The sequence below is a fragment of the Terrapene carolina genome, unplaced genomic scaffold (assembly GCF_002925995.2).
Source record: "Terrapene carolina triunguis isolate 2854851 unplaced genomic scaffold, T_m_triunguis-2.0 Scaffold495, whole genome shotgun sequence".
In the NCBI taxonomy this organism is placed as follows: Eukaryota; Metazoa; Chordata; order Testudines; family Emydidae; genus Terrapene; species Terrapene triunguis.
This window is the reverse complement of record NW_020664846.1, coordinates 998,175-1,011,436: the sequence shown is the minus strand read 5'-3', so window position 1 is coordinate 1,011,436 and position 13,262 is coordinate 998,175. Positions and strand designations below refer to the sequence as shown.

General features: G+C 49.4%; 1 protein-coding gene across 1 annotated transcript in view; it reads left to right on the top strand.

Moving 5' to 3' along the window:
* The window catches only part of EFTUD2 (elongation factor Tu GTP binding domain containing 2), a 36,618-nt gene that overhangs the window by 13,017 nt on the left and 10,339 nt on the right, over window positions 1-13,262 (top strand). The window contains exons 6-18 of the mRNA XM_024202135.2: window positions 741-806; window positions 1,089-1,124; window positions 2,402-2,492; window positions 4,229-4,311; window positions 4,821-4,987; window positions 5,924-6,048; window positions 7,596-7,659; window positions 8,294-8,384; window positions 8,911-9,046; window positions 9,800-9,927; window positions 11,061-11,254; window positions 12,292-12,403; window positions 12,771-12,911. Of these exons, the coding sequence (XP_024057903.1) occupies window positions 741-806; window positions 1,089-1,124; window positions 2,402-2,492; window positions 4,229-4,311; window positions 4,821-4,987; window positions 5,924-6,048; window positions 7,596-7,659; window positions 8,294-8,384; window positions 8,911-9,046; window positions 9,800-9,927; window positions 11,061-11,254; window positions 12,292-12,403; window positions 12,771-12,911 (1,434 nt within the window). The remainder of the gene's footprint in view (window positions 1-740; window positions 807-1,088; window positions 1,125-2,401; window positions 2,493-4,228; window positions 4,312-4,820; window positions 4,988-5,923; window positions 6,049-7,595; window positions 7,660-8,293; window positions 8,385-8,910; window positions 9,047-9,799; window positions 9,928-11,060; window positions 11,255-12,291; window positions 12,404-12,770; window positions 12,912-13,262) is intronic.

Here is a 13,262-nt window from a genome sequence, read left to right as displayed (position 1 = left end):
GGCCAGGAGCTCCTTGCACCGAATGCATACGTACACCACCAGCCCATAGGGCAGGTAATCAGACATGCTGCATTGGGTGCAATAAACTGGGTAGCCCCCACTCTGTTGCTGGACTTCTGCCTGCATTCTCTTTTTACTTCTGCAGCTGGTTCCTTTGTTGTTGTTTTGTTTTTATATGGGGATGTTTTGTAGCTTAAGTTTAAAGAACTGTAAGAAATGTTAAGTGGTATGTAGCGCCCCCACCATCACACTCCCCCTGTAAACTTCCTCACAAAACTCCCCTGTTAGCTGCTCCTGTTCACTAGCTTCTCTGGTCGCTTAGGAGCGGTCTTTTTAAAGCCCTGGTCTTCCTGAGTAGCCCCACCCCCTGGTTAAGGGTTGTTCGTGACCCTTCATCTCTTGTGTGTTTTAGATTGGAAGCCCTTCAGGGCTCAGACTATATCTATTTATGTTTGTACTGGTCCCCAAACAGTGGGGCCCCCATCCTGAGTGGGCCCATAGTAAAACTGTAGTAGTAGTAATGATCTGTCAGTTACTTTATCGCTACTCGCTAGTCTGATAGTTTTAGTCCCTTGAGAGATTGCTATCAGAGAGACTCCACTTCAAATAACATACAATTAGCCACCAGCTCCGCTCCCTCCCACCTCTCTGGCTAAAATAGCAAAGATTTGGTGGCCCATCTATATCTGTTTATCACCCATAAGGTCACCATGCTTTTTCTTGCCTTTTGATACTTTCAGACTTGTTTTGTGGATTGCCTGATAGAGCAGACGCACCCAGAGATCAGGAAGCGCTACGACCAGGATGTAAGTGGCATCTCAGTATGTTCTGATCGTTCAGGATGACGGGAGGGCAGAGGGTGCTCACATTCAAGTGGAGAGATTCTGTGCATGAGGGAGAATGCGATCTAAAGGTTAGAGCCGAGAACTGGAAGCCAGGCTTCTGGGTTCTGTTCCTAGTTCTGCCATTTATTTACTGTGTTATTTATATGTAAACAGCCATCGCTTCCTGTTTCAGACTTTAAAATGTTTGATATAAAAACGTCTTGTTTCATGATCTGACCCGGAGAACTGTCTCTGTTTCTGCAGCTTTGCTACACTGACATACTGTTCACGGAGCAAGAGGTGAGTGCACCTTGAGATAGGCTCTAACTCCGGCAAACTGCGCTCAAGCTGCAGAAAGACATGAAAAAATAAATTCTTCACTCGTAATGCTTCCAAGTGTGACCTCTTGTGCCCTGTATGTTGGGAGGAAAGTTCGTTTTGATTCACTGCACCAGTTGATCTATAAACCAGGGATCTTATTGCTTAAGGCAATGACAAGCAGACCAAACCTTATCTTCCTTCCATTACTCTTGCCTCCCTATATAAAACCTTAATAGTCACGTTTAATTAAATAAAAAAACCTACTGAAGCTGACTACCTGTGGCAATCTGGTCAATTGTCCTTGTAATTGAAACAGCCAAGAGTTTCTCTGATGCTGAGGCTAACATGGCCAATGTAGTGTTGTGAAAGGGCCATTTGATATCCTGCGTGTTGGAGGTAAATGTAAAATTGGTGATGGATGTATTATTTGGATGGAAGACCAGTGAATGCTCAAGTGTGTGTACCAAGAAAGGCCACTACGCATTTGGCAATCACATGGTAACCAAAAGCCTCAGTGGCACAGTAAGGTCAGACAGACACAGACTCCTTAAGAATGCGGGTGGCGTTCGATCTGCAAGGAGGCCGTGTCCCTGGGAGATTTGCCATGATGATGATGATGATGAGGACAGTTATAAACGTAAACTCTTTAATTTTGGAGGCTGTCCCAGTGGCACAAGTGGGTTCAGTCTGTGAAGGGAAGGCGCAGGGCAGGGGTTATTGGCTGAGATCGGAATAAACAGATTGTATTTTTCATAAACCCTGGGCTTTCTGGGATTTGAACCTTTAGACTGGGGTCTTTGGTTATATTTAACAAAAAAAAGCCCTGGGTCATACTGATTACATGTTGGTGCAGGGTCATCTCTGGGTCTGTTCTGTGAACATGGTATTTCCATCCCCTCACTGTTTCTTTACATTGCCTATGGGCAGAGCTCACGTGTCAGGGCCTGACCTGGGGACAGCAGCGAGAAGGGAGGCAGAAGGAATTTATTCTCCCATGTACAGCATTGCACTGTTAGCTGAGTACAGTATTCAGGAGATTTCTCCTCGGATGAACTGGGTGTTGGCCACTGCTAGAGCAAGTTTACTGGGTGTCTGGATCAACAGCCCAATCCAGTCTGATAGGAGATGGGACGTTGGGATGGATGAGGGATTTTCTGTGTCTTGTCTGATGAATTCTCTTTCCATGGCTGACTGCCGCTTCCCCCAGTCATGTTGCACTGTAATTTATCTGCTAATCCTGACTTCATTTCTTTCAGAGGGGTGTTGGCATCAAGAGTACCCCAGTGACTGTGGTTCTACCAGACACCAAGGGGAAATCCTTTCTCTTCAACGTCATGGACACGCCAGGTGTGTTGAGCTGATCCAGACACTAACAATTTGTGGGCTTAATCCTGGCAATCCTGCTTCTGAGTTAGATTCAGTAAAGCCAGTGGTGCTACTGGTGTGTAAGAAATGCACGTTTCAGTAAAGGCTTCCACAAATGGGCCCCAGTTCACAGAACCTATAGGTCTTCTGAAGGAAGGTGCATAGACATGAATGGAATACTAAAAATATAAACCACTGTCTACCAAAGGAGGGTCTTAGGGGGACTTTGGAGCTAGGGCATAATGGGGTTTTGCGCCAAACCAGTTTACATTTTCTCAAATCCAATGTCTGTCTATTTAAATCTCACAGACCAGTTAGTCAGTTCGGACTTTATAAAGTGCAATGACACACTGAAAAGTTTCCCTTCAAGGATGACATCCTGGGGTTTCATGTTTAATCTTAGTGATTCCATTTCAGCCCTAACAGAGCTTCAAATCTGACCTTCCAGCTGGCTGCTCTCTGCTTCTGAAAACACTACCAGCTATAGAGGGATTTTGCAGCTGGAATTTAGCTGGTAGTTTTTTGTTTCTGATGCTTAAGGCAGCATAGGCTTCAGCTCATGCTCTCGTAGCTAGACTAGTTCCTTCAGGGCTAATAGGACTGAGAACATTGCTCTCTCTCTTTTTTTGAGGTCAGACAAGATGATCAGAATGGTCCCTTGTTGGCCTTAGAACCTATGAAACTTGTTTGTGTTTGAGCTGAATCAGCAGAGGTGACTTAAATATATGGGAAGTAGATGTGTGGCCAGATTTTCAAGGTCTCGGCACCCACGTTTGAGCCGGATTTTTCCAAAGTGCAATTGTGAGACTTACGCTTAGGTTTTCAGAAGAACTTGGTGCCTGACGTACTGAGCTTTTTTGAATAGATGGCCCATTTGGGCAAGATACTGAAATGCATTCATTCCTGCTCTAACCAGAGCCACACTTCTGCTTCTGATGTATGGAGTTACAAAACAGCCGGGGACTGGAGACTGACACAGCGCATTACAAAATAACACCGCGGTTGTGTCCAAAGAGCTTTCAGTCTAAGCCAAGGAGAGACAAGCACAGAAGACACCAGAAGAGGGAGGAGGGTTTTGCAGGGATTATGTTGGTTACTGCCCAGCTCTGCTCCTTAACCTAGTTCATTGGGGGGAGGGATAGCTCAGTGGTTTGAGCATTGGCCTGGGTTGTGAGTTCAATCCTTGAGGGGGCCATTTAGGGCTCTGGGGCCAAAAAAAAATAAAAATAAAAACTGTCAGGGACAGTACTTGGTCCTGCTAGTGAAGGCAGGGGACTGGACTCAATGACCTTTCAAGGTCCCTTCCAGTTCTGTGAGATAGGTATATCTCCATATATTATTTATTTATTATTCACCGCTCTGAAATTACTACTTTAATTACCACCTTTCCTCGGGCATTTACACAAAGCTTTGGGGATAGAGTTACAGTTGCAAACAGATGACTATTAAAAACAACATTAGTAGCCTGCTGTAGTCGCAAAATTCAGCATTAGACAGTGTGGAAGGTCCTTCTACACAATGCTGGCAACAGTGCCCTTGCTAGATTAACTGAGGTGCTTTCTGCAAGGCAAAGGAACACCATTCTTCTCACCCCTGCCCTCTGGAGTGCAAGCTTGTGACCAATGACAGGTCCCCACAGCTGGGGGCAGCTTTCCCCACTCCAGCAAGTGATCTCTGTGAACTGGGATCACTGAGCTTTGATTGCTTTTGTTTTGAAGGCCATGTGAACTTTTCTGATGAGGTTACTGCCGGCCTTCGTATTTCGGACGGAGTTGTGCTTTTCATTGATGCGGCCGAGGGGGTAAGTGTTAGTCTCTTTTACCCCCTGTGGATGTATTTCAGAATCTCTTGGCCTCCTTGATCCTGACTTCAATCTAGCTGAAGCAATCTGTGTAGAGTTCACTTGCATGAGTGAGGGGGCTCTTTGGAGGCTGATTTAGAAAGGGGAGCATTTTCTAGCTATTGAAGCAGAGAGTCATGGCTCCTGGGTTCTATTTCCAGGTCTGACACTGATGCACTGTGACTTTGGACTACTCGCTTAACTACTTTGTACCTCCACTTCCCCCCACATCTGAAATAAAGATGATTATTTATATCAGAGGTGTTGGAAGGGGTGACTTAAAGGAATGCTGTGGGGTTAAACACATACTTCTAAAATTCAGATTATTAGCAGGTCACTGGTGGCCGAGCTTAGACTTTTCTACAGGCTGCTGGCCTCTTGGATAAGGGTCACTGCTTTGTCTGTCACGCCCCATGTAGCATGTTATCAAGGGCTTTAGCTCGTCTGGTGATGCTCCTTGTTTTCCGCAGGTTATGCTGAACACAGAGAGGCTGATCAAGCACGCAGTGCAGGAGAGGCTGGCAGTGACCGTGTGCATTAATAAGATAGATCGGCTGATCCTGGAGCTGAAGCTTCCCCCCACCGATGCCTATTACAAACTCCGACACATAGTAGATGAGGTCAACGGCTTGATCAGGTACAGATTTGTGAGGGGGGGGGGGTGGTCATTGGAGCATGGTATCCTTGGCCCACTTAGTCCATCTTGGAGTCTGTGTTTGAGCATCACTCATGCTAAAATCAAAAGTATAAGTCATTACAGTCGCATGTCATGGAATGGTTTCTACCCATAGCAAGTGCATGCACTAGACACGTAACTTGGAATGGATTTGTTCACTTAACACACATTTGGTGGAGGGGACTTCACTCTTCTGCAGTGTGTGCATGTAATTTTTTGGGAGAGGGTGCGGGAGACTGGGCTGAGATTTTTTCAAAGCTGACCAAGGGATTTGAGTGTCCAATTTCTATTAAAAGGTAATGGGACTTGGGCGTCCCAATCTGCTAAATCCCCTGTGAAGTAGTGCTGTCTCTCAAGCCGCCCTGCGTACGGCTGTGCCCCTGGTGCCGTGGGGCCCTTGCTGAACAGGGCAGAGGGGAGGAAGGCAGTATTTCACTGCTCTCCATACACACCATGTGTTACTGCCCGCTGCTTTAACGGGCACCCTACAGAGCAGCACTGGCAGTTGGGATAGTGGCATGTTGCAGATTCACATTTTCATTTTATTCCATCCCTGCTTTGTTTGTCCTCTGTTGGTCTCTTCCCCTCAATTGTCCAAAAGTTTTTTTTCCTTCTCCATTTGTTTGATGTGTTTTAAAAAGAGAAAACAATAGTTAATTAAACTGCAAAACACCTGTGGATGAAGTGTGTGTGTGTGTGTGCGTGTGTGCAGCAACCAACCCTAAAACACATCTCCTTAGTGCTGGAGCCCTCTTGTAGGCCCCTGTGGGCGGTGCAGAGTTCCTCCAGTGGTTTGGGTTTAGGTTCATTGACAGTGTCTTCCTCTGTTTATAGCTCCAGTCTTTGCTCCATCACGCTATAGAATTATGCTGTACATAAAAGCTCTCTCTGTTTCAGCATGTATTCCACTGACGAGAACCTGATCCTCTCCCCTCTTCTGGGGAACGTCTGCTTCTCCAGTTCCCAGTACAGCATCTGCTTCACGCTTGGCTCCTTTGCAAAGATTTATGCAGACACGTTTGGTAAGACTCAGCCAAAAACCATGCACACATCAACATCTCAAGTCCCATTCATTTCTGTGGAGCCCTTTCAAGTACTTACAGCAGCTCAGGTCTCTGCTGGCTCGTGTATGCACTTATATGCTAGCACAGGCACTCAGAAACATTTAGGGAGCTGAGAGTTATTGCAGAGCCCAATTGGGATATTTCTCACCAGCCACTTTCTGGTTGTTGAGGAAACCGGAATCCTGATGAGGAACATTGCTGGATAAATATTTTCTCCTGTAATTCTTTATCTTGTAAATATTGGAATGGGTGGTACGTATGTCTATAGTGGAGAAAACCCACTGTCGCTGTTCTAGATAAACGCTTGCGTACGTGCTGCACTCTGCATGGGGTAACAAAATGGTTCAGAGCTGAAAGGGTTAAGAATCTTTCAGCATTGCCCTGAGGAAAGCCCTGTTCTCCCGATTTGAGACTCAGCTGTATGGAGGCGGAAGCTTGGCCCTGGGGGGTCTTGCCCTCTAGCTGTCTCCTGGATCTTTTTTATGTAACTGTCCTGGCTGTGGTTTGCATCTCTGCTCCCTCGATGCCAGCCTGAGGCAGTCTCTGGTTTGAAAGAGCAGGCAGTAAAAGAATAGCCATGTGCTTAGCCTGGCCAGCTAGAACTCGGCGAGTCCCCAGTTCGCAATGTTCCACGGGGCTGCAGTTGTGGTGAAGTTGGGATCTAGGAGGTGCTGCCAGGCAGCTGGCCCAACTTTGGGGGGCATGAAAAGCAGCCTTTGTTCAGAGATCAGGGGGCTGACGCTCTCATGCACCATAAGATGGAATAAACAAGATCCTCTTTCATTGTGGCATCCTTTGGTGCCCGGCCTGAGGTTTTCCCGACTCTCAGGCTAATTTAGCATGCGGGCAGCGGTTGGTCAGGCACGCTAATGGACTGTCCTCTTAGTGGAAGTGGTGTGAGTGGGTGCTGATGTCTTATCACTTGTAAACTCAGCATGACGTGAAATCTAGAGCTACAGTCCCGCCTATTCCCGGAGCATTTGAGGAGGGATATTCATGTGTGGATTTAAGATCTGAAAGCTAGGGAAGGGAGGGAGAGGGGATGCTGAGAGATGCTCCTAGGCAGAAAATATTGCAATGAGCCTGGGCGGGAGGTGGAGATCATGCTATGCCAGCTGCCCTCCAGTGCTTAGCTTGAGACGTTAAGTCAGTTGGAGAGCGAGTGGATCCAGTTGGTCGGCTCTTTTCAGTCATAATTTTTCTGAGAGAGTTCCAGTGTCCCTTGGAACTGAACAAACGCCCTGGGCCCTGACTGATCCCCTTGTCAGCAGTCAGGCCACAGAGCCCGCACGCCCTTCTCACCCCTGCATGGTTTTCCTGCTGAGGGTGGGTGTCAGGGAATCTTGCACTGCAGCTGCCTGAATTTCAGCCTCCAGAGCTGTCGAGCCAGCGCCCTTCTGCAGCTCTGAACTCCCGTGACCATTTACAAAGAAAACATGACCCCATGAATGGAGAGAGGTATTTCATCGTGTGATAGCCGAGGTTATTTCTTTATTCCCTTGTAGGAGACATCAATTACCAGGAGTTTGCAAAGCGGCTTTGGGGTGACATCTACTTCAACCCCAAGACGTACGTAGTGTTTTTAGTGATCTTTGTTCACCAGCTTTCTTACTGTCCAAGCAGCCTCTCTTGCCCTCCCCCCCATCCTGTAGAACAACAGAGGAGTTGGAAGAGGCCGAGTTGAGCCTCTCCTCTACTAGGTGTGAATCCACATTGCTGTGTGTCCTGCCAGTTGGTGGCAGAGCGCTCATGTTCCTCCACAGGCATCGCTAGCTGTCATTGCTGGGCTTACCCTGGGGCATAGACATGCCTGCTCTAGCTCCCCGGGATTTTGGAGGGGGATGCGGGATGGCATGTGGCTCGATTTCCTGTTTTTCTGAGTGGTTGGGGGTACCTTGGATGGGTTGCAGGTTCAATTCCTAGGGACCACCAGTTCCTACGAAATGCCCATGAGGGTTCATTGGGGTCTCTTTTTTTGAATAATGCGTGTAGCTCCATAGGAGTGCACAGAGCTCCCCGGGACAGGTCAGGTCAGATTCCCTGCCCTGCAGATCTTACACTCTGCGTAAGGACCAGGAAAGGAGGGGGGAAATACGAATATCCAGGCACGCAGGGGCTAGTGTACATATCACAGAGGTCATAGTGCTTTTGGGTGGCAGAGCATTTTCCATTCACATCTTTCCTTTTGGCTTTTCCTGCACAGACGAAAGTTCACTAAAAAGGCCCCGACCAGCAGTTCCCAGCGGAGCTTTGTGGAGTTTGTCCTAGAGCCCCTGTACAAGATCCTGGCGCAGGTACACGCTTGCTTTCCCCTTTCCTTTCATGTGACTGCAGTACCAAGTAATTGAAGCCTGTAGTATCTGTCACTGAGTGTTTAAAGACTGAACACTAGATGGCGCTACATATGACATCTGTCTGCTGTCCTGTTAGGAAAATTCCACAGTCACAAATGTTTGTGTCTGAGGGGGCAGCCCCTTCTCTTCCTGCACCTATTCTGCTCCTCGTTCCAAATACGCCCTCCGTTCATGGTGCTCTCCTCAGCAGGACCTGCACCAGGTGCGCTGGTTTTGGGATGTGTCCCAGTGACCACCAAGTACTAACTTTAAGCTACCCAACCAGTTTCACTGCAGGAACTAAACTGATCTGAACCCCTCTCCCAGGCTAAAAGGCCAGATGTTAGCTGCAGGCCCCCCAGTCCTTTCACACTGATGTCCTAGCCCATCGCCATTTGAATGGCTCGGATGTACCATTGTCTGCACCCGGGAGACAATGGCAGTGAACCTCTCAGTAACTGTGGTGGTGGTGTGTGCCGTTCCACAGGTGGTTGGTGATGTGGACACCACCCTCCCCCACACTCTGGATGAGCTGGGCATCCACCTGACCAAAGAGGAGCTGAAGCTAAACATTCGACCCCTGCTAAGGCTTGTCTGCAAGAAGTTCTTTGGGGAGTTCACAGGTAAGTCCTGTTTCTCCCTTGCCCTAGCTGCTGGGCTCCTGTAGCCGTGCAGTGCTCTTGCCAGCACTCTGGGCGGGTAGCTGGATGCCCCAGGTGCCAGTTTAACCTGCTGTTGGCAGAGCATTAGGGCTCCGTTTTCAGTGGTGATGTCCCCACGTTGCAGGTTCCCCTCACTTCTCAGTTGGTGCTGGTGGTGTCCATTGCTCCACCAGTCAGGCTGCTTATTTCGGTGCCTACGTTTGAATTTAGAGCTGAATTGTCGGTTTCTAGTTTTTAAAGGTCTTGGCCTTTGCATCTAAACTCAGGTGACCGACTTTCCCCTTTGGAGAAAGTGGGACTTAGGTGCCCAGAAGCTCTGGTATAGTTTCCAGGCCATACGTTGTACGTGACATTGATTTGCACTGGGTACAATATGCCAGGAAGTCCCTGAAAGTAATTCATTTGCGCACACATGCCCTCAACTCTGCCTTTAGCGTGTTCTCCTGAAAGGCTGCCCCTGAATGCCCCAATGTGCAGTGAAAAACCAGTAGGGCTGGCTTCCTGTGGAGGTTCACTGATCCTTCGCCAGCAGCACCGTGTGTCCTGTTGGCAGTTCCAGTATAAGCTGTCCGCTCCCAAGTGAGTTGTGTCACCCAGGACTGTAGACTGACTAGTCCTCCGGGTTAAAGATGTTGTGTTTTATTCAAGCCCCCTCAGTGCTAAACTCTGGATTCCTCCACTTAGCAGCATTCTCATGCAGCTCTGCTCTCCTAGGCTTTGTGGACATGTGTGTGCAGCACATTCCCTCCCCAAAGGTGGGAGCCAAGACCAAAATCGAGCACACCTACACCGGCGGCGTCGACTCAGACCTGGGGGAGGCCATGAGCGAGTGTGACCCTGATGTAAGGACCCCTTTCACTTACCATTACGTCTCCAAAAGCAGCATGGGGTAGCAGAGACGTCCTCCTTCCCTGGGGTCGGCAAGGCAGCCGCCTCCTAGAGAGGCATCCAGCAGCATTTCACAATCTCTCCTCTGCTACTGAAGCAAATCTCTCCGCTCTGAGAAATTCAGCAACCTGCCAGGGCAGCCGTAGAGAGAGAGGATTCTGGGACAATGTGCAGGGAAAGGCAGAGATTTGGGCAGAACTTCCCAGCAGTTGAGAACTGCACTGTGATGGCTGGATGTTAGGGACCTTTTGTGGACAATTATTTTGCCATTTTAGATGAAGGTGGATTCTCTGCATGAAAATCTGACCTGAAAAATTGGTTTGAGCTAGCCTGAGCAGAGTATCTGCCTTTATATTGTCTTTTGTACTAAAGGGATCACTTCTTCAAATGTAGTTTCCTCTGGGGTGGCACTCGGCAGCTGTTTAACAGTCCCACCAATGCTAGACAGCAGCTTAGGAAGGAAAGTGAAGAATTGACCTGTAAATAGTATATCATCGCCTTTAAACTGCTGAGAGAGAGACAGAGTGCCGTACCCCGGTTAAGGTCTGTGTAACTAGTGAAAATTAATTACCCAAGCAGAGTTTTACCAGTGCAAACTGTCATGCGACCCGGGCATGACCTGGGTTTTGTGTCTCATCTGAAATATGGGACCTCCAGCAGCACAGAAATTCTAGCACTGGGTCTTAGGCTAAGGCGTGACTTGGCAGTTCAGCAATGGCATTCTTCTCTCCAACCCCCCTTTCTAAAGTGGTCCATCCAGGTAGAGGCCTGGCCCAAACTTCTCAGTTTGCGATGTCAGGGATCGTATTGTGAGGTAGCACGGCTACAGGCTTCCATGGTGGTGTCTGCATGAGGAAAGCACCAATCTGCCTCAGTATTCACCGGAGAAATGCACGTAACCATGCTCTTTCAAGGGGTCTGCCCAATGGGGAGGGAATTCCAGGCAGAGGAAGAAAATTGAGGACCCAAAAACTGTTCCTCGTGGATTTTCAGACAGAGTTCCTGATAATCCCACGTGGGTCTAATCACTGCTTTGTGAGTGTATGTCTTGGGAGTGACTTACTTTGCTTTCTTTTTGGGGGGGAAGGGTCCACTAATGTGTCACACCACGAAAATGTACAGCACAGACGACGGGGTCCAGTTCCACGCCTTTGGTAGGGTGCTGAGTGGGACCATCCATGCAGGGCAGCCCGTGAAGGTACTGGGAGAAAACTACACGTTGGAGGATGAAGAGGATTCCCAGATCTGCACTGTGGGACGGCTCTGGATCTCGGTGGCAAGGTACCAGGGGATCAGTGAAGAGGACAAACCTTGGCAATCTGGGAGAGGAGTCCCCACTCACTGCTGCTGTTCTTGATGCTGCAGTGTGCGGAAGAAAAGCTCGGGGCTTTGGAGGCGGGGAGGGGTGCATTTAGTGCGGGGAAAAGTCCCAGATTGACGGACTGGATTGGGGCTCCGTTGAGTTTATGAAATTGATCCAAAATGCCCGTTGAGCCCCAAAGATCTTACAATGGGAGAGGATAAGTGACATTCAAAGGGTGCAGAGAGGGATGTGATCAGCACAGCTATAGATGCGTTTGTATTCTCTTTTACCATTATCCGATAGATCAGTGGGTCCCAAACTTTTAACTAAGTGACCCGCCAACTGCATGCTCCTTTTTTTGTGATCCATCATCACAAATATGCACCTTCCACCCCAGCACCACGAGGCTAATCCTGGCCCGGTGCATAGGGGCGGCCCTGGTGGGGTGTGGGAGGGTTGGAGACCGAGCGTGTAGGGGGCTCCTATCCTGTGGGGCTGGGCCCAGCATCGCTCAGGTTTGAAGGGCTGGCCAAACCCAAGTGGTGCTGCGACCCCCATACACCAGGTTGTGACACCTGAAGCAGGGAGCCAGGCCCCGCCCCCTGCAGGACAGGAGCTGCCGCTGCAAGATGAGTGTGGGGCACGCTGACTCTCCAGCCCTTCCCCAACCCCTCCGGGCCAGGAGAAGTGCATGTTTGCCTAGGCTAGGACCCAGCGATGGGTTAATCTGGCCAGAGACATAAGCACCCATCTAGAACCTGGTTGGGGCCTTTATCTGCGTGCTTGGAGTTGCAGCAGGAGAGGAGTGCAGCCAGTCTCCCGCTCAGCACAGGAGCGTTGTGCCACAGGGAGCAGGCAGCATGGAAGAAGGTGCAGATGTGTTTGTCTGAGAACCAGGGGGCGAGAGGTTGCGATTTGATGAGGGCGGATGAACAGAGCGGGACAGCATTGTGAGGGGCCGTGGAGGCGTGGACAGCGGTGACTAATGGGTGTGCTATCCCATTCTGTATTTCAGATACCACATAGAGGTGAACCGAGTCCCTGCCGGCAACTGGATCCTAATAGAGGGGGTGGACCAGCCCATTGTGAAGACTGCAACCATCACAGAGCCTAGAGGCAATGAGGAGGTACCGTGTGTGACTCAGCATCGTTCTGAGTAGGGGAGTGTCAAGGGGCGACAGACGTGCTGGCGGTCTAGGATGGTCAGCTTGGGGGGCAGCGATTTCCTCCAACCAGAATGTTACTTTCTCCCATGAGCAAGGCAGCCCCACTGTGGATTGTCAGTCTTCACGGTGCCTGGCTGTGTCTGTCAATACACCAAACCCCACTATGAATGCAGCTGGGCTCCTACTAGCCTGCACTTGCTCATGGTGCTGTCCCAGCAATGATGGGCATGTCCTGTGGCTGACTCCAGGCTCCAAGGGGTGGTCGTCCTACAAAGCAGAGATTTCCCTTGTCACCAGAATCTTACTGATAGTTCTGATTTGGTTTCAGGCTCAGATCTTCCGTCCATTGAAGTTCAACACCACGTCTGTCATCAAAATAGCCGTGGAGCCAGTCAACCCTTCGGAGCTCCCTAAAATGTTGGATGGCCTGCGGAAAGTCAACAAGAGCTACCCGTCGCTCACCACCAAGGTGTGTGGCTGAGGCGAGGCTGATCCAGGTCCCCCCGGCTGTGCTGCTCTTTGGGCCCCCTTGTGCTGTCTTCAGTGAACACTTTACGTGTTCAAAACCAGCCCAGTTTTGGCTTTGCCATTCTCTCCCCTGAAACCCACTTGCTGTTAGTCTGCATGGACTAGCCGAGCTTGATTCTCCTAGGGAAGGATGTAGGGTTCACCCCTTGAGCAGTGGTCTCCAAAGTGGGGTGCGCACACCCCAGAGGGTGTGCAAGAGGATCCTTGGGGGTGCGTGGCAGGAGGAGCGCTTTTTTTTGCTTCGGCAGTTCGGGCGGGAGTCTGAGCGGCTTTTTTTTTTTTTTTTTTTTTT